This window comes from Amblyomma americanum, chromosome 3 (assembly GCF_052857255.1).
Source record: "Amblyomma americanum isolate KBUSLIRL-KWMA chromosome 3, ASM5285725v1, whole genome shotgun sequence".
Lineage (NCBI taxonomy): Eukaryota > Metazoa > Arthropoda > Arachnida > Ixodida > Ixodidae > Amblyomma > Amblyomma americanum.
Window position 1 is genome coordinate 142,344,186 of NC_135499.1, and position 18,012 is coordinate 142,362,197.

Sequence of the window (18,012 nt, forward strand, 5' to 3'; positions counted from 1 at the left end):
AAACTCCCACTATTTTTGGATTGTGCATAACTGCATAATTAGTCGAGAGTAATTAACCAACTTCGCAACCAACTAAGACAGACGAAAAAGTTCAATGAGGAAGTTGTAGAACGGTCCGCGAAACTTCCAATTGCACTGTTTCCAATTTTCCACCTATTACGTATCGACTTTTTTTTGCTCACTGCAGATGCCCGCGAAATAAAAAAAAAAACACGTGATATTCCCGCTTGCGCGCCGCGATTGCAGTGCTCTCAAACTTTCCCCATACGAACGAACAAACATTTAGCCCGGTGTGCTGCCGCTTAAAAGGTGATAGGGCCGTGACGCACCGGCTGGCTTTACGATATAGACAAGCGGTATGCTTCTGGTGCTCTCACGACAAGCAGACAGTCCTTATCGCTCGCGCTCGCGTAAATCGCGCCGCCAGCACCTGCGTCGCAGCCCTGTCACCTTTTCAAGCAGCAGCGCGCCGGGCAAATGTTCTGTTCGTTCATACGCGGAACGTTTGAGCGCGCTCCTATCACGACGCTCAAGTGGCCATGTCACGTGGTATTTTTGTATTTAGCGGGCATTTGCAGTCAGCGAAAATAAAAACGATACGTAATAGGTGGACAGTTTGAAAGTATTCAATTGGACGTTTTGAAGGCCGTTCTAAATCTTTCTCATTGGACTTTTTAGCCTCACTTCGTTGCTTGCGAAGTTGATTAATTATTATCGACTAATTACACAATTAAGCACAATACAAAAATATTGTGAGTTGCTACATACAATAGCCACGAACATGCATTTCGTCGGGTCATCGTAGAGTGCCGCTGCATATGTTTAAACCCTGGCAAAAGTTAGCGGGTACACCCTGTATAAAGTCCTTTTTTACGCCATCTTATAGAGTGCTTGTGTTGTACTAGGTGCCCTACTTGACACCCTGAACAAAAGTCCTCTGATTCAGATCGCTTTTATACCTCTTTAAAATCTAGGTTGGGAAGGCTTGAGGTTAAGGTACAGGTGATCTCAGCCCTAAAAGATTATTGTCATCTATTAATTCGCTTGTGTCACGAGCAGGAAGGTTTTATCGACTGCTAGTCTCGAGATGCTCAGGGCCCTCTGATCTGAGCTACAGCAGCGCTGTTTGTTAGAAATCCTCTTGGAAACACAATCGGACCGACTGCGTAACTTGGCCAGGTGGTTCGGGCCAAGTTACGCAGCAAGACTTGGCTCTCGTCCTGCCAGCGTGGACACACTAGAGAAAAATGGCGCACATCTCCAATGACGTCGCCATTCGAGCACAGATGGGACGGGACGTGTTGAATGTTGCGCAACTGCAGTGGTTTGTTGGCAGGGTCGATACGCAGTCGAGACAGGAAAGACCTTTTATCGCATGGACTCCTTGGAACAAAAAATGGACGAGGAGGAAGCAGTAGAGAAAAAAATGTGCTGAGCCAAGAGCCACATTGTGAAACTTGCGTCTTTTGAAATGGTCACCGAGGCTTGATGGTTCCGCGGTTATAGCAAAAGGTGACGTGTAGCGGTAGTTCTGCTCATCTTGAGGAGAGTGGGCAGAACCTCAGTAAACATGTGGCATGCTTTTAAGGTAAACTACTAGTGAGCCACTGAAGCTTTCGAAGTTTCAAGACGAAGCTACATGAACATTTCGCCGCACGCTTACCTTGATGATTGGTCGCATCAATTTTTTTCCACAAGCATAGATCTCTTGCCGCCCACATAAAGCTTCACACTCACTCTCGATACCACATAACAGGGCCCGGCTCTGGCCTGCTTATGCATCGGCTCAAGTGTTAAACTGCAAGCTGTAAGGTATGCTTCTATTACGCAAGTAAAAAGTCGCTGTTAAAGGCGCTCAGGCGGCAATAATGCTTGAAGAAATTGATTTGGTAAAACCAAATAAATGAAGAGAAGGCGAGTTCACCCACTCGGCTTCTTGAACAGTTACCTCATTTGTGAGAGGCATTGAAATTCCGAGAGACAACATAAAAGAGTGGCATACACGCTCAAAAAACTACTGCGCGTTAGCGCTGCCTATAAATTTTTATACAGTAAATTATTTTTCGGCCTGCGATGTGTAAATATTAAAGCGACCACAATGACATTGTATCTGTTACACTACTCTTTATATGAACACAATTTCGTGCCTGGAACTCATGCCACAAGGGCGGCGTTTCAATGCAGAAGGAAAGCAAAAGTGCTTCGTAATTGCGCAATAGATGCTATAAAGTTACAGACGACCGAAAATAGTTTGCTCTTGCCCAGTGGTGTTTCCCGTGGAGTACAGGTGTGCTTTTGAGAGATGAACGCACACAATAAAATACTACCTTGGAACAGACGGCTACCCGTCGAGCAAGCCAATGAAGGTCCTTCTCCAGTGGTTTCTGAAACTTCAAATGCATGGTCATGAGTGATAACGCAAAACCGAGCATATGAGGAGTGCCCTTTGGTAGAGCTGACGGCGTGCGCTTGCCAATAGCTGAAACGGACCAAGCCAGTTGTGCTGTGTACGCTAGTAGGCGAACGCACTCGATAAATGAGGCGTCTTTCAGGCATCACAGCACTCCACTAAAAACGCAGCAGTACGACTGCCCGCTGCCTGATTTGGCGCTTCAGAAACTGTGAGAATGTTGTTTCACTCACGCAATTCAGTCACTAAAAAATGCCATCTATCCTTTCCCGCAGCATTCAACGCGGTGGGGCGTGGCCGTCCAAAGGTACTTGGACATTGCACTGCGAGTGACGCTGAATAAACTCGGTCTACAAATGGCGAAGTTAAGCCGCCCATTCCATGTCAGCAAACTTCCCGGAGACATATAAGCCCGTGATTCCTTCATTGCCGAGGCGTTCCGGGCAGTATGTTATAATATAAAGTGAGAAAAAAAACAGTACTGTTACTGACTACCATCATATGAGAAAAATGCAACTATAACAGAGAAAAAAAATTGCTGGTGATCTAGCATTACTAACGACGAAATATTGTGCGAAAGCAGGTTTTTGCCGGAGGGCACCAACGCCACGTACCTGAAAGCGCGAATGAAAGGGCGTTTTCTTTCCTTTCTTCACTGCACAAAGGTGGTAGTTGATGAAGACGACGACATGTAGTGCGCAGTGCGAGGGTGTGTTGCAGTTTTTTTCATTGTGTGAGGGTAACAACAACAACAACAACAACACAAGACCGGATCGCCTGCGTCGATAGTCTGGTGCTCTCGTGCAGTGGCCAGCGAAGCTCGTCTGTTCGCACCGTCCCTGCAATATTTATTTTATCTCTTCAGGTCAGCCAAGGTCACCCTCATTCAAATTTAAGTGCCGTTTATTTCCCGCCATTTCCGGCATCCCGTGACTAACTTCAGAGTCTTCACCACACGGCGTATTTTTTTTTTCAGTTTAGGAGGCCAAAAGTGTTTTCGCCCTAAAAATGTGAGTGAAAAAGCGTTGAGTAATTTTTTTTTCAACCAAAAACCATAGCCCATTTTCACCCATGTCGATGCTAGACCGCCCAAAGTGTGCCTCACCTAGCAATGACGACTCAAAAGCCAGGCACAGGCCCTCCATGTACGAGCCCGAGCTACGATGTTAGCAACTTCAAGCCCGGGCCTGGTCCCGAAACAACACATTTTCCTGCCCGAGCCGGCCCGAGCCCGGAGAGTGCTCTGGTCTCTCCCCCTACAGTTTCTCCCACACTTATATTAACTCTCACGCCACTTGTACCCCGAACGCATACATCATGGGTGTAAGATCATCGTCTCGTATTTTTCGGTTATAGTATGTCTTCATCACGCATACACCATGGGTGTAAGATCATCGTCTCGTATTTTTCGGTTATAGTATGTCTTCATCACGCATACACCATGGGTGTAAGATCGTCGTCTCGTATTTTTCGGTTATAGTAGGTCTTCATCACGCATACATCATGGGTGTAAGATCATCGTCTCGTAGTTTTCGGTTATAGTGTGTCTTCATCACGCATACACCATGGGTGTAAGATCATCGTCTCGTATTTTTCGGTTATAGTATGTCTTCATCACGCATACACCATGGGTGTAAGATCGTCGTCTCGTATTTTTCGGTTATAGTAGGTCTTCATCACGCATACACCATGGGTGTAAGATCGTCGTCTCGTATTTTTCGGTTATAGTATATCTTCATCATGCATACACCATGGGTGTAAGATCATCGTCTCGTAGTTTTCGGTTATAGTGTGTCTTCATCACGCATACACCATGGGTGTAAGATCATCGTCTCGTATTTTTCGGTTATAGTAGGTCTTCATCACGCATACATCATGGGTGTAAGATCATCGTCTCGTAGTTTTCGGTTATAGTGTGTCTTCATCACGCATACATCATGGGTGTAAGATCATCGTCTCGTATTTTTCGGTTATAGTATGTCTTCATCACGCATACACCATGGGTGTAAGCTCATCGTCTCGTATTTTTCGGTTATAGTATGTCTTCATCACGCATACACCATGGGTGTAAGATCATCGTCTCGTATTTTTCGGTTATAGTAGGTCTTCATCACGCATACACCATGGGTGTAAGATCATCGTCTCGTAGTTTTCGGTTATAGTGTGTCTTCATCACGCATACACCATGGGTGTAAGATCATCGTCTCGTATTTTTCGGTTATAGTATGTCTTCATCACGCATACACCATGGGTGTAAGATCATCGTCTCGTATTTTTCGGTTGTAATATGTCTTCATCAAGAAACAGACTGCTGTACATGCCAGAATTCAGCGCCAGAAGCTTCGAAGCAGCCGAGCACGCGAATAATGCGAGCTCAGCTGAAGCATCGGTCCTAACAGAAGGTAATAGTTTTGAAACGCACGACTTTTTCGCGTTCTGCGTCGTAACAAACATCGATGAAATATATTTTCAGACTCCCTTTATTGCCTGGTGTGTCAATTTCTGGCATTGCCGTGGCGACAACTCTAGAGTCCCAATGCGCTTTCTTAGGACACCTGTCGATCGCTATCAAGAATGCGGTCCTCTAAAGATTCGTCTCGTTAGATCTACAGATTGGGGTGTGAATCCATAAGACACGTGTTCAGTCATGGTTTCCGTCCATCCTTGTGCAGTTCCGTGCTCACACAACCGCTTTCGGTGGAAGCACAGGGCGTAAAACCATCCATTTGCGTAACGAACTCAGTTCCTTGGGCATCTCGTCAACATACCCTGTGCCATTATCACTGCACAGCATTAATATAATTTGCATTAAATGTGGTGCACCGATCACACTTTGAGTAATGAATCAAATCACTTGATATGATTCAATTATTATTCAATTAAAATTCAATTATATTCTATAAAATTCAATTAGGATTTAATTAAAATACACTGAATGCAAATTCAATTAATGCGATCAGACTTTGATTAATGCTCCACTTTGATTCACAGCACCGATCGTCGGTGGTGAAGGCCTGTCTGGCAGTGCTCCATTTATTTAGGGCGACCGGGTTTACGACAGGCCGCGACATTGCGGAACGATAATTGCTTACTAACTTCATTTTCCTCTCCACTTCCTTTTCCCATACGCCTTTATATGCCCTCATCACCTTAACCCCAGTGCAGGATAGCAAACTGGTTTCTTGTCCTGGTTAACCTCACGGTATGCTCCTCCTCCTGCTTCCAACGCGGAGCACATTTCATTTAAGGAAATAGCTACAAATTAGCAACTACCCGAGCGAATCCACACAGCTAAGAAGAAAAGCTTAAAAGCAACGCCTAAAAGCCCGCTTAAAAAGAAAATTTACAAAAGCAATGGATTGCCCATGCAGGCGGTAGTTGCTTGCTTTGGCATCGGGGCAGGACGAAGTTTTATTCAACTGCTAGAGATCCTTAGAAGGGCCTGCAGTTTCTTTTTCTGTAGTTGTATGGCTGGACTGAGGTGAGTGTTGACGAGTAATTAGCCTATTGAAACGAACTTAATTTTCCCCTAAATATTTTACAAAAGTATCGTTCCCTGTTTTGTTTGTTAATCAGATAGACTTCGCCTTGCCATCTGCTAGCTGTCCTAGTTATTGTGCTTGAGCCCGGTACAAGGACGAATGTTTCATCAACTACGCATACTGTGAGAAAGTTCTGTAGCTTGAAGATGAAGAAAAGAAAGGAGCCAATTTTTGCAGAATTTCCGGATTCTGAATTTATTTATTTATTTTGTAACCCTCGGGATTTCGCCTCACGCGTGAAAAAATCATCCAGAATTACGCAGAAGCAATTTAGAAAAATGGCCTTTTTGTCATGTGCCATCGTCAAAATTTTTTCGCGAATCGCGCTTGTCATGGACCCGGCGAATGGAGAATTCCGCCAGCTTCCAGCGCGGGAGCACCATCGTCTTATTGTGCCCCTGGAAAGAAAGCACCAAAGCTCCCGCTTTTGGCAGAGCTCCATTTCTCCCGTCGAAAGCAAAACAGCGAGGCGATGAATGAAGGCATATGAGGAAATAAAGTTGGAGGCTAATTTTCTCAACCCTCAATTTTTCTACGGTTTCTATCACTCATCTCTTCGGCATTTCGTAAGAAATCAAGGTAGAATGATTCTACTTTTTGTGAATGAATCCTGAGGCGTTGGGGAGTGCAGTAAAGTTAAATTTTTCTGTGTGCTCAAGAAACAGGTTTTTAAAGTTGTATTTGTAACAACATTTTCACGCTATTATGCTTGATGGAGTTTAACGTTTATTACTATTAGTACTGAGAATCGAAAAAACAACAATAATAAAGGGAGTTATTAGGCAAAACAGGGCTTTTTTAACGTGCTTATACAGAAGCTTCAGCACTTTCTTCTTAAATATTTCTCGCACAGGAGAGGACTTTATTAGTAGAGTGTTTATTGTATTTACTCAACAGATATAGAAGCTGGGTAAAATTAAAGTGCAGTTCTGAAATCCGCATGAAAAGTTACAGATCTGCGCTAAATTTGTCACATTTGTTCAATGAAAGCGTAAATAGTTTTCATTGCCTCGCACGACCGTAGCTTTCTAGCTTACACCGTAGGAAACCCGTGTGACATAAAAAAAAGCTTTCATAACTACGCGCGTTCGAAACCGGGCCAACTTACTCGATACTACTTGTTTACGAAGAATCAAGCTGCAGTTTTTTACCAAGGATCGTTAAAAAATTAAAAGTGGCTGAAAATGATGAAAGGCGTAAAACGGCTAATACGAAAATCCTGTTTTAGTCAATGTGTCTGCAAGCATGTCCTCATACACTCTCTCGCGTCGAGGGCACCCAAATCTATCGCCGGTATACCTGACACCTTGCGTGCGTAAGAGGCTTACGTGCGTGTCTTACTCACGCCAGTTCGACCCAGAGTGACACAGAAAGTGAAACATACAAAGGCCAGCATTCCTAGCCAGTGGCACCCAGCAGGCAAACTGGAAACTTGTCTCTTCGAGTTGAAAAAAGAATAATAAAAGCTAAAGACGCCAGGGTGTTTTCAAACGTGTTCTCCTCCTCCGCTGGCCTCTGTATAAAAGTGCGCCCCCGCGCTGACACCTATTAGACCCTGCCCGGAACCCGCTACAGCCACCATGCTTGCTCAGGTAAGCCCCTTCACTGCGAGCCAACGGCGACACGTAGCGAAAAGCGGCGCGAGCTGGGAAGCCCCGCCACTTCTCGTTAGCGGCGTCGCTGGAGCGAACGCGCGGTGCGTGCCTGAATCAAAGTCAGTTGGGCTGGCCAAGTTGGTGCGAGTGGATTACTCGTCCTGCCAGCCGAGCGACAGGAGCGGCATAGCCTCGCTTCTGTGGCTTTGAGAATAATTAAGGCGGCCTCTTCCACCGAGATAGTTGGGTGTTGCGCCTCGTACACAGTCTGTCGTAGGTGAAAGCAGAGTTGATTCAAGTGGCGAAGCCTTCTAGAATGGCTACCTTTCTGGCGCACTTGGCGTTCGGTTCTACCTTTATTCAACTTTGCTGCTTACATTGTCGACCCTGGATCTCGGGTGGTTAGTTATTGAAGATTTAGATAACTGCTGACCGTCAAGGGCCAAAAAAAGGTTTACAGATTGAAGGACGCGACCCTATTGGGGATTTCTACAGACCGAGGAAATTAAGAATGGCGGTGCCGGTTTTGCGCGCCTGTAAAACGCAGGGTTTGCGATTATTGAATTGACATGACGACACTGTGCAATGTAAGAAGGAGGTGGGCACAAAAATTGCGCTGTGAACATTTTTCTTCCTTAATCTCTCTTTTTTTCATTTTTTAGTTGTGTCCAGTGTGTCGTAGACTGTTCTAAACGTCATAATTATTTTTCTTTATTCACTTGAACATGCTTAAAAAGCCAGTTTCCTCTCCTGCTGCCTTACTAACTTAAGCCTGTAGTTAATGCTAATTCTCGCGGCACTGCTTAGTTACTGGCTTAACACGAGAAAGTTTTTCACTGACTGTGCGTGACTACGCTTTTTTTCAGCTGACAGTCGTGCTGGCCCTAGCGGCGCTGGTTATCGCAGGAGGCTACGGTGGCCACGGTGGAAACAGCAGGACCTACAGGAAACAAGATGTTTGTATAGTTTTCATCTGTCACACAAATATACCAAATACTGGCTGCGACTAGCTCTTTTGTTAATTTCATTAACTAACCGCGATACACCGAGTCAGTGGAATTAGTTTTGCTTAGAAGGACAGGGTAAGAAAATATTTTTTTATTATTTTGATCTTTACTTTTGCTTCACTTGAGACAAAACATTCTTTTTAGTATTTTCCCAGTATAGCACCTCTTCCTTTGTCGCATATTTCCTTTTACACAGTAGATTTAAAAAGGAGAAAGCGAACATGCAGGCCACCTATTTTTGTGGAGGCAGTGTCTTTCCAGCCTCCAGCCTCCAGCCATCTGAAACAATGAATCAATAGAAGTTAAGACGAAGTCATTGTTCGGGCTATTGAAGCGGTGTTGGTTTTCAAATTTTGTAGTGATAGCTACATTACGGTAGGTTCCCGAACCTTCGACGTGGCAGCGCCGTGGCGCTGGCGGCGCTGCAACCCTGTGGCGGCGCTGCAATCCTGTGGCGGCGTTGCAACTTTGTGGCGGCACAGCAACCCTGTGGCGGCGCTGCACCCTGCGGCTGCGCCGCCACGTTGTCACGTGGTTGGTCACGTGATGCGGACCAGCTGCCGGCAGGTCGGCACTGTGGCTGATCACGTGGTTCGTCACGTGGTTTGTCACGTGACCAAGTTCCACTCGGCCCGCTGCAGCTATCGCGTCACTCCAGGTTTAACCAGAGCTAAACCATCGCCAATTTTTTTTCTTTGATAGCTTACCACTTCGCCTTTTTTTTGTAACGTCAATGCCAACTAAAGTCAAACCCTCAAATTTCTAGTTGTACTTAAAAGACTAACGCATCATCTGCAAGCCTAACGATACTGAACGTTCTCATGGATGACTTCTCATGCATCGTGTACCCTGAGGGCTCCTGAACCAAGCGACGATTAGTGTCACGATCACTGTTGAACTTTTTAGAGGACACTGGTCTACTGGGTCAGTAATATGGACGCATTGTTTTAAATCAGTGACTCATGCGGAGCAGTTGCCGACAGGATTCTGTAAGGATAATCGCGCCTGTATATCTACACCACCACCTCCACCAGGAACAGTTCACCCCGCACACTTTGTGCGAGCCTGCAGTTTCCCTTTCTCATCCAGGACTACGGCCACTACGGCTTCGGTTACGACATTGTGAACGGCTACGGAGCGGCCAACGGCCGCCACGAGAGCGGCTCGGGGTACGGCGCCGTGCAAGGCTCGTACTACCTGGCCGACGCGGACGGGCGCCACCGGCGGGTGCACTACGTGGCCGACAAGCTGGGCTTCCGCGCCGTCATCAACACCAACGAGCCAGGCACCAAGAGCAGCCTGCCCGCCGCCGCGCCTTACCACTCGGCCCACGGGAAGGCCGTGCCTGCCTATGGACACGGCTATTACGGCTAGATCTTCGTTGGTGATAGCGCGTTGTTGCCGACGTAATTCGTATGTCTGAGCTAGACACTAAAGAAGTGACTTCAGGAGCATTACAGAAAACGGGGTTTAAAATGACCGTTCTTTTTGTCCACAGCTGAGAATCGGGGGAAGAATAATTGTCACAGCAGTGCAGATTCCGCTTATTCATAAAACTAAATAATATATCATGCTAACTACTTAACTAACACGCACTAAACATACATAAACGGATGAAGTTCAAATGCAGCAACTCAAAAGTTTCTGTAGAAATGTCTGCCGTGTGTAATTTTTGTACCCCATTTCAGCGCGTTGCTTTAGTTAGCTACAAAAATAACACTCCCCCGACCGCGACGCAATAAAGCTGTGTTGTCCATTTGTGTGCTATTTGCCGAACAAGGATCTCTGAGGAATGAAGACGAACCCGGTTTATGTACGGCTCAACCAATGATGACAAGAATAACAAAGGCCGCCTTACACGTCATGTAAAAAAGAGAGCGAAAATAAACAAACGATGCTTTAAAAGATGTACACCTCGTCGTCATTTCAATCCTTTCTAAGAATTCTATCGTCTCGCCTGTGCTTGCATGCTGCTATGCGTTTTTTCTGTCTCTCTGTCTGTGTTTGTTTTCCACCGTTAGGAATAGAGTCCGCTGCACCATTTAGTCCAGTATCTGTGCCCGATCAGCGTGTTGAACATAATCTACTGTGCCATTCCAGCGGAACGCCTAAATCTACGCAAGTAATCCCAGACACAATTCCTCCCTGTCCACTTCAACAGGCATAAATGATTTCGGAGTTGCTGCAACTGCCGCAGAAGCAGAAGTTTTGGTACTTGAAGATTTCTTAATCGCAAAACGAAGACCTGTACTCGCACATCGCTGCGGCATTTCGCAAAGACTATTCTTTCGATATATATATATATATATATATATATATATATATATATATATATATATATATATATATATATATATATATATATATATATATATATATTTCCGTCGTCATTAAAAATCTAGGGACTTCCTCGGAAGCACCCCTTGACGGGCAGGTGGTTTCCGGTAAAAATCACGTTGTAGAGTAGAATAACATCATAAGAATACTATCGAACAAAATCCACGGGGAGCCCTTCATCAAGACGAGAGATCCACTGTTTTCTTTCTTAGGCAAGACAAAGAATCCGAAACATTGTACGCAACATTGCACTTTTACTGTCATTTCATAATGACCCGATGAATGAATCAAAGAATTCATTAAAGAAGAAAAAATGAACTGAATTGGTTAAAGTTACTTTCACTTGATTAATAAACAGTAATAAACGATACTTGAATTAATGAACGTATCGTGTTTAATTCCTTGTTAGACATTGTGTCTCTTTTAAACTGTTAATGGTTTATTGTTTATGCGGATTTAACGTCCCAAAGCGACTCAGGCTATGAGAGACGCCGTAGTGAAAGGCTCCGGAAATTTCGACCACCTGGGGTTCTTTCACGTGCACTGACATCGCACAGTACACAGGCCTCTAGAATTTCGCCTCCATCGAAATTCGACCGCCGCGGCCGGGATCGAACCCGCGTCTTTCGGTACAGCAGCCGAGCGCCATAACCACTCAGCCACCGCGGCGGCTCTTTAAATAGTTAATGAAGCAATATTTTTATTCATATGTGTTACCTTTACCTCCTCTTCAAATCATTTCGTTGCGCGTAGACTAATCCAAAAACTTCATGCTGAGGAGCTACACACTTCTTTCTTTGAAAAGCACGTGGCACGGAGTAAGACGCTTGGATAATTTTTCTCTCTTTGCAAGCTGCGGAAGCTTACCGCTGTTCAAGTGCGTGTAAAATACGGACATCACAGGACTTGTTCAAGAACTTTCAAATGCATGCACGATTGTAGTGTTCTTGAAATTCCCAAGCGCGCATCTCACAGGGACATCTTATAACATTATGTGTTGGAAATGCATGATTAAATTTGTTGATGCCTCTGCCGGAAGTGAGGTAATTTGCATCCAGCCAATGGCATTCGTCCGGTGTGGTGCCGTCAAGCCCCTACGGTATACGGGTATTATCCGGTCTGGTGTGGTCCCTTCCCACCAGCCAATGGCTGAATTTCATGCCCGATAACAGTTTTTGTTTTCTAAATAACAAATTTGTTGCAGTCGCACTAAAACATTCCCAGCCCGGCGACAAGAGTGACTGGAAAGTAGTAATGGCGTTATAACACGCATGTTGAAACAAAATAACACAGCAGTGCAATAGTACTTCAGCAGGATGAGTTGTTTGGCAAGTTGGTTCATTGTAGCGTCAAGATGGGTTGCGCAAAAAAGACATTCACATGAAAGAAGACGAGACAAGCGCACGATTGCACTTGTCCCGTCTTCTTCGATGTGAATGTCTATTTTGCGCAACCCATCTTTACGCTACGATAGTACTTTAGATATGCATATACGTGCGTGTACATCTATGCATAATGCGTGCTGAAGTCTCAGTACATTTTTACCTTAGCCGAGAAGTCTAGAAAAAGGAGTGAATCAACCTTTCCTATAGTTGAATACTTCTGATATTTGGTCTACTTCATTGCGACTCACAGGACACTACACAGCGTAGAGAGACAACACGAACATAACGCATGCCGGATTTTCTGTGCTTTATGATCGTCTTATCTATTTATGTGCAGTATTAAGTTATGATTACGTTAGCAGCTATAAGAAAGAGATATCAATGGTTATAACGAGACAAACTCACCATGGGCGCGGTAGTAATACTGCACAAAGGTGACTACCAGTCTTTGTGGCTGCATTGTGGGAGCGGCCCAAGTGACCATGTTGCATTTTCACTGCGCACTGTTATCATGGTTGCTTGCACAATGTTCATAAATCAAATCTGTCCTCTGCGTAAAGTCTTCTTATAAGGGAGTAATTACTCATTGACACCCACACACGCGCAGCCATACGGCTACAAAGGAAAAAGCTCTGCAGCTTTCCGCTGTAACCGTATGGCTGCGCTTGGGTGGATGCCAATGAGTAATTACTTCCTTATTATAAAATCTACTCCATCTTGGGGAATTTTTCTAAACCTTTTCAGCGATCAAGCCTTTTAGTAAGCTCCCTATCATGTTATCTGCTTGCCTCAAGTTTCAGAGCAGAATTTTAAAGGAACATTTAAGTATCATTACGCACGTATGGTCATAAAGTGCGCGAAAAGGAGCCTACGCATTTAAGTGTCACTTTTAAAACGAAGGTGTCACATTTTGCTCGAAGATTTGTTTGTATGCTGTCTCTGTCACCGAAAATTGTCGTCACCGCGGCTCCCCAGCTATGGCAACTGGCGTAAAGGGGCCCTACCGGATAATACTGAACGCTTAGTCTGGTCGCACCCTATTCCAGAAGATATCCTCATTGAATCCCACCGACAGGGCAATCTCCCGCCTCCAGCTTCGTTTTTGTCTTAGAAATCAACTCTGTTCGCTTGGAGAGTAACACGTTCTCCGTTCTTGACAGTAGTCCTGCCGCCTACGTACAATTATTCCCGTTCATAATAGTAGGTATATCGTTAACGAGTTTGCTAATTCAACCTGCTCTCTTTCTCTCTCCTGAGTTTCCGCAGATCTATTCCTAAAATCGATGCACCACGCGCGTAGGCAATGGAACGCCACAGTTCAGCGAAGACAATCGAATCTGAATGCTGTTTTTAACACGATCACCCTGACTATGCCCACTGCAGGACACACTCTCATATATCTCCAACTAACCCTGTCCGGTTCCAGCTGCGGCCAACTTATCCCCGCAAACTTCTTAATCCCATCCGCCCGCCTAACTTTCTTACGTCACCTGCCACACTTGTCTTTTGTTGGTATCCAGTCCGTTGCCGTTAACGACCATCGGTTATCTAGCCTTCGCATTGCATGACCTGCCTAAGTGCATTTCTTCTTGATTTCGATTAGGATGCCATTAATCCACGTTTTTCTCCTGACCCACTCTGCCCTCTTCCTCGTCCTTAACGTTACATCTATAATTTTTCTTTCCATATCTCGCTGCGTTGTCAGTAACTTAAGTGCAACCCTTTTCGTTAGCCTCTGGGTTTCTGCCCCGTTGGTGGGTACCGGTAAGATAGAGCTGTTGCATATTTTTCTCGTGAGGGATGTTGATAAACTGCCATTCATGATCTGAGATAACTTGCCGAATATTCACCCCACCTGGGTTTTGCTTAGCACGCTGCAGCGTGGAGCGTCGCCGGTGTTCCAAACCGGCCGATAGTGAAAGTTGCTCGCGTCCTTAAACCCTCCAAAAATTTAAACTTCCTGACGTGCTAGAGAGCCCCGCGTCTCTGCTTAGAAAGAAACTCCTCAGGCTCTAAATTTTGACAAAGGTTGTATGTTTTGTTAAACATACACAAAAACTCAAACACATACACACAAATGCAAACGCATACATACACACACTGAAGCATACGCGTGTTTAATGTAAAACAAAGTTGAACCACGCTTTTCAGTGAAACATATCAAAATTGTGACGTTTCAGTCGGAGACTGGCTTTTTATGGTATACAAGGCGTTTTAATTATTTCACACTGTTTTTTTTAAAGCCGCGAAGGATGCAGTCTGTGCATGTTTTGTGGTAGGGCAAGTCAGAAATTATTTGGGAGTGCAATGAAAAGACGAACAAATAACTAAAGTTAACTAATCAGCTTTTAAATTCTTGGTGTTAGGGCGCGATATTACGCTGAGAAATTGAGCGCCCTCAAAACCAAAAGCGAGCCCTGTCTTTGAAATTTCGCAATCTGCATTTTGGTTCGAGATATCTAACGCGAAAGAGACGCGTTTTTCGGAAATCGTCAAGTTGCTTTTCCCATGTGGCATATTGAGAATCAGAGTTAGAGTTATTGTTAGGGAAAACTCAGCACAACATGAGAAAAGCTATAGAAAAAGAAGTCACGTGTTCAAACACTGCAATAGGACCTCCTATATTAATAAGAAAAAGATAGTAATCGTGCAATCAAATCAGCGGTAATAAAATCTCAGTGAACAATTACACAGTCATCTCCATGGGTAGCACTATGGTTGTGAAAGGTATATGCAAATATACAAGAGCATACACCGATATAACAATAAATGCAGGGGTTCTGTAATGCAAAATAACAAGGAAGTAAAGGAGAGCAAAACAGGTAGTGATGCTGTTGCATTTGGAATAAATAATGCACAGGTCGCAAATATGCAGTTCACGTCCAGTGCAATAACTTTAATAATCCTAGTGCGTTGTTTGAAAATCAGCTGAATAATTTTTGCGAAAAATTAGCGCTTTTTTGTCATTTATATATATTTAGCAGTTGTCTCTCTCTCTCTCTCTCTCTCTCTCTCTATATATATATATATATATATATATATATATATATATATATATATATATATATATATATATATATATATATATATATATATATATAAATGTTCCACAAAAAAACGATGAAAAATGAAGTTTTTGCTAGAGCAATTTGTGTGTAATTTTTGTAGGATTAATTTCCTACAAATAGCAAATCTCGTGGCATTAGTATTTGTAAGCTCTGAGTGGAGAATAATGGGAAATGAGATTTGTCTATTTTATTACCTTGCATAAGAAGGTACAAAGGCTATGTTCGACGACTGAAGTTTCGGGCACAATTTACAGTGAATATAGGAACAACTGACCGTTTAAACCGAAAAATCCGTACTTTGCTATGAGGACTGCTTTATTTTGACCTACTTGCGAAAAGTAAAATGAGTTACTGTAAGTGTTGCCCCAGAATGCTACACAATACGTGAATTGCGGACGTATGAACGAGTTGTAAAATGGATGAGTATGAATGAGTTCTGATTACGACTCGTAAGCCAGCTTATGGCTTAAGAAAAGTAATCAGAACTCGTTCATATTTTCCTCACACTTATATCTTATGCAAGGTATATGGGATTCAAATTTTTTTATGATGATCCTATTGTACTCCTAGAAATAATGATGACTTGCTGACTGATAAGAAATGCGGTCTTATGGAAATGGTAGAAACATATAGAGTTTGTCGTTGGGGACAGCTGGAGAATACGAACTTGGTTTTGTCAGCGTTTAACTTCAGCATATGCTTAATGGTACCAAGAGTATAAATGAGCTAAAATGTCATCGCTACGTGCGCTATCGTCATAAAATCAGCGTGAAGATCTCACATGTGGAAGAGCATATAAGTTACATAAGTGTTTCCAGCATTAAAAATTTGCGCGGCTCAATTCAACAGTGTCCTTCGTGGTAAAGCCAACTTAACGAGTCATCAAAAGCGTCGTTTTCACCTTGTATCTCTAGAAACACACTGCAAGTTCCACAATTTTAACAACTGGTCTCGCCTCCCAATTTGACGGCCTTCAAGTTTTCAGTGTAATTTTCACCCCTAAGATCAATGCCTAAAAACTGATTCGTCAAGGCTTACAAAGCACTGTTCTTTTTTTTACGAACGACAGCCTTAACTGACAGATTGTCACTGTGTTTCCCGTTCCTTCTTTCTTCTCTTTTTAATACCTTCATTCTATTTCCCAGTGTAGGGTAGCCAAATGAAAGCTTTACTGGTTAACATCCCTGCCTTTCCCCCCTCTCTTTATCTACTTATCTGATTCGTCGACTTTAGGTAATTATTCCTATTTTTATTGCACTCTATCACTTAAATAATAGCCGCCTTAGCGTCCAATAAACTTTCACAGACCACACCGATGTATCTTACATCGCTTTTCAAGGAAAAGCCAGTATTGAATAGTCTGACACACCCGGTATAATATGTATACGTAATATGTCAAGGATGGCGAATCACGGCCATATTAAGGCTATAGGCGTCGCACCGACAAGCTGGCCAGGTCCGTGCGCCCTGCGAGGGTGTGCCTTGCACCGCCTCCCTGTCTGCGCACGCAACGGGTCGCCTTATAGTAGGCAGCCCTGTTACGCAAGAGAGCCATAGCGGTTGCACGCACGCCCTGCATGCAACGCTTCCGCGGAAGGATTATAAACGGACACTGCATGCAAAGGGCGAAGCGCGTGGAGCTGAATGGCCTGGCCGCATGGGCCGTGCCATCGTTATGAGGGAACTTCTCCGGGCAAACCATCCTGCGCACTCATTCGCGAAGAGGGAAAGAACCTACAGCGATTCAATAAAAAAGAAGCTGGCCGAGCGCCTGCTAGGGTCGGCGTGTCTGCCCCCTCCGTCGTCGTCCGGCATAGGCGGCCACCATCCCCATGTCATCCAAAAGGGGAGCCGCAGGGAGCCGTCGTCGGTTGAATATACGCCCACGTGTCACCGGCGGCGGTTCTGCGATGATGGTGAAACCGTGTCGTTGACACTCGGCTTTTGCGAGGTCCACGTGGTTCTTTTTATTTGAGTCTCTTTTGGGTCCTGCTCTGAAAGAGGCCCTTCCGCCCGCTCGTGCGCATGGCTTTTATGGCGTTGACACGTGCTTTCTGTGTATGTCATTTGTTGGTGGTCTTTGGGCCTCCTGAATAGTAGGGACGGCCCATAAGTGTGGTCTGGAGAGCATGAATGTCAGTTGAGAAGCACTTGCGTGTTGGCCACGTCTATACGTTTTGTAACTTGCTTCACTTGAACGGCCTTTCTTTAATGTTTAGTGTTGAGCTCCAGCGAAGAGACGAACTTAAGACACACAAAAAGGCAAAAACGCTGGTGACCCATTTTTTCCCTACCGCCCGCGTACTCAAAAAAAAATAAGACAAAGCCAAGCTCCTGTGTCCCGGACAAATTGATTTTACCTATACCTTCTAACCTGTCAACATTGTTTACGTTTGTCTAAAATGCCTGTTAGCACCACTGCATGTCGCAGTGACTCTGTATTTTCCTCCTTTCTTTAAAAAAATAGAATTCGGAATAATGAAGAATGTAAAGCATGCCGAGACAGAGTATATCTTTCAAGAAAATGTCCGCATACGGTATTTAGAACGAAGTTCCCGCCGTCTATTTTATCTTTTTATTGCCTTTCACTGTAACTGAGTGCAGCTCCTAAACTGCATTTGGGTTACGACAGTTCTAAACATAACCATGACATGCTTTCGTTGAGGGT

General features: G+C 44.3%; 1 protein-coding gene across 1 annotated transcript; it reads left to right on the plus strand.

The window, feature by feature from the left end:
- Window positions 1-7,496: 7,496 nt before the first annotated feature.
- LOC144123368 (adult-specific rigid cuticular protein 15.7-like) lies at window positions 7,497-10,452 on the plus strand. The gene is made up of 3 exons (XM_077656210.1): window positions 7,497-7,544; window positions 8,414-8,503; window positions 9,644-10,452. The coding sequence occupies exons 1-3, from the start codon at window positions 7,533-7,535 to the stop codon at window positions 9,926-9,928; spliced, it is 387 nt and encodes a 128-aa protein (XP_077512336.1). The 5' UTR covers window positions 7,497-7,532; the 3' UTR covers window positions 9,929-10,452.
- The last annotated feature ends 7,560 nt before the right edge of the window (window positions 10,453-18,012 follow it).

Coding starts and splice junctions, on each gene's coding strand:
- LOC144123368 (XM_077656210.1), top strand. Junction 8,504..9,643: donor GGACCTACAGGAAACAAGAT/GTTTGTATAGTT, acceptor TTTCTCATCCAG/GACTACGGCCACTACGGCTT.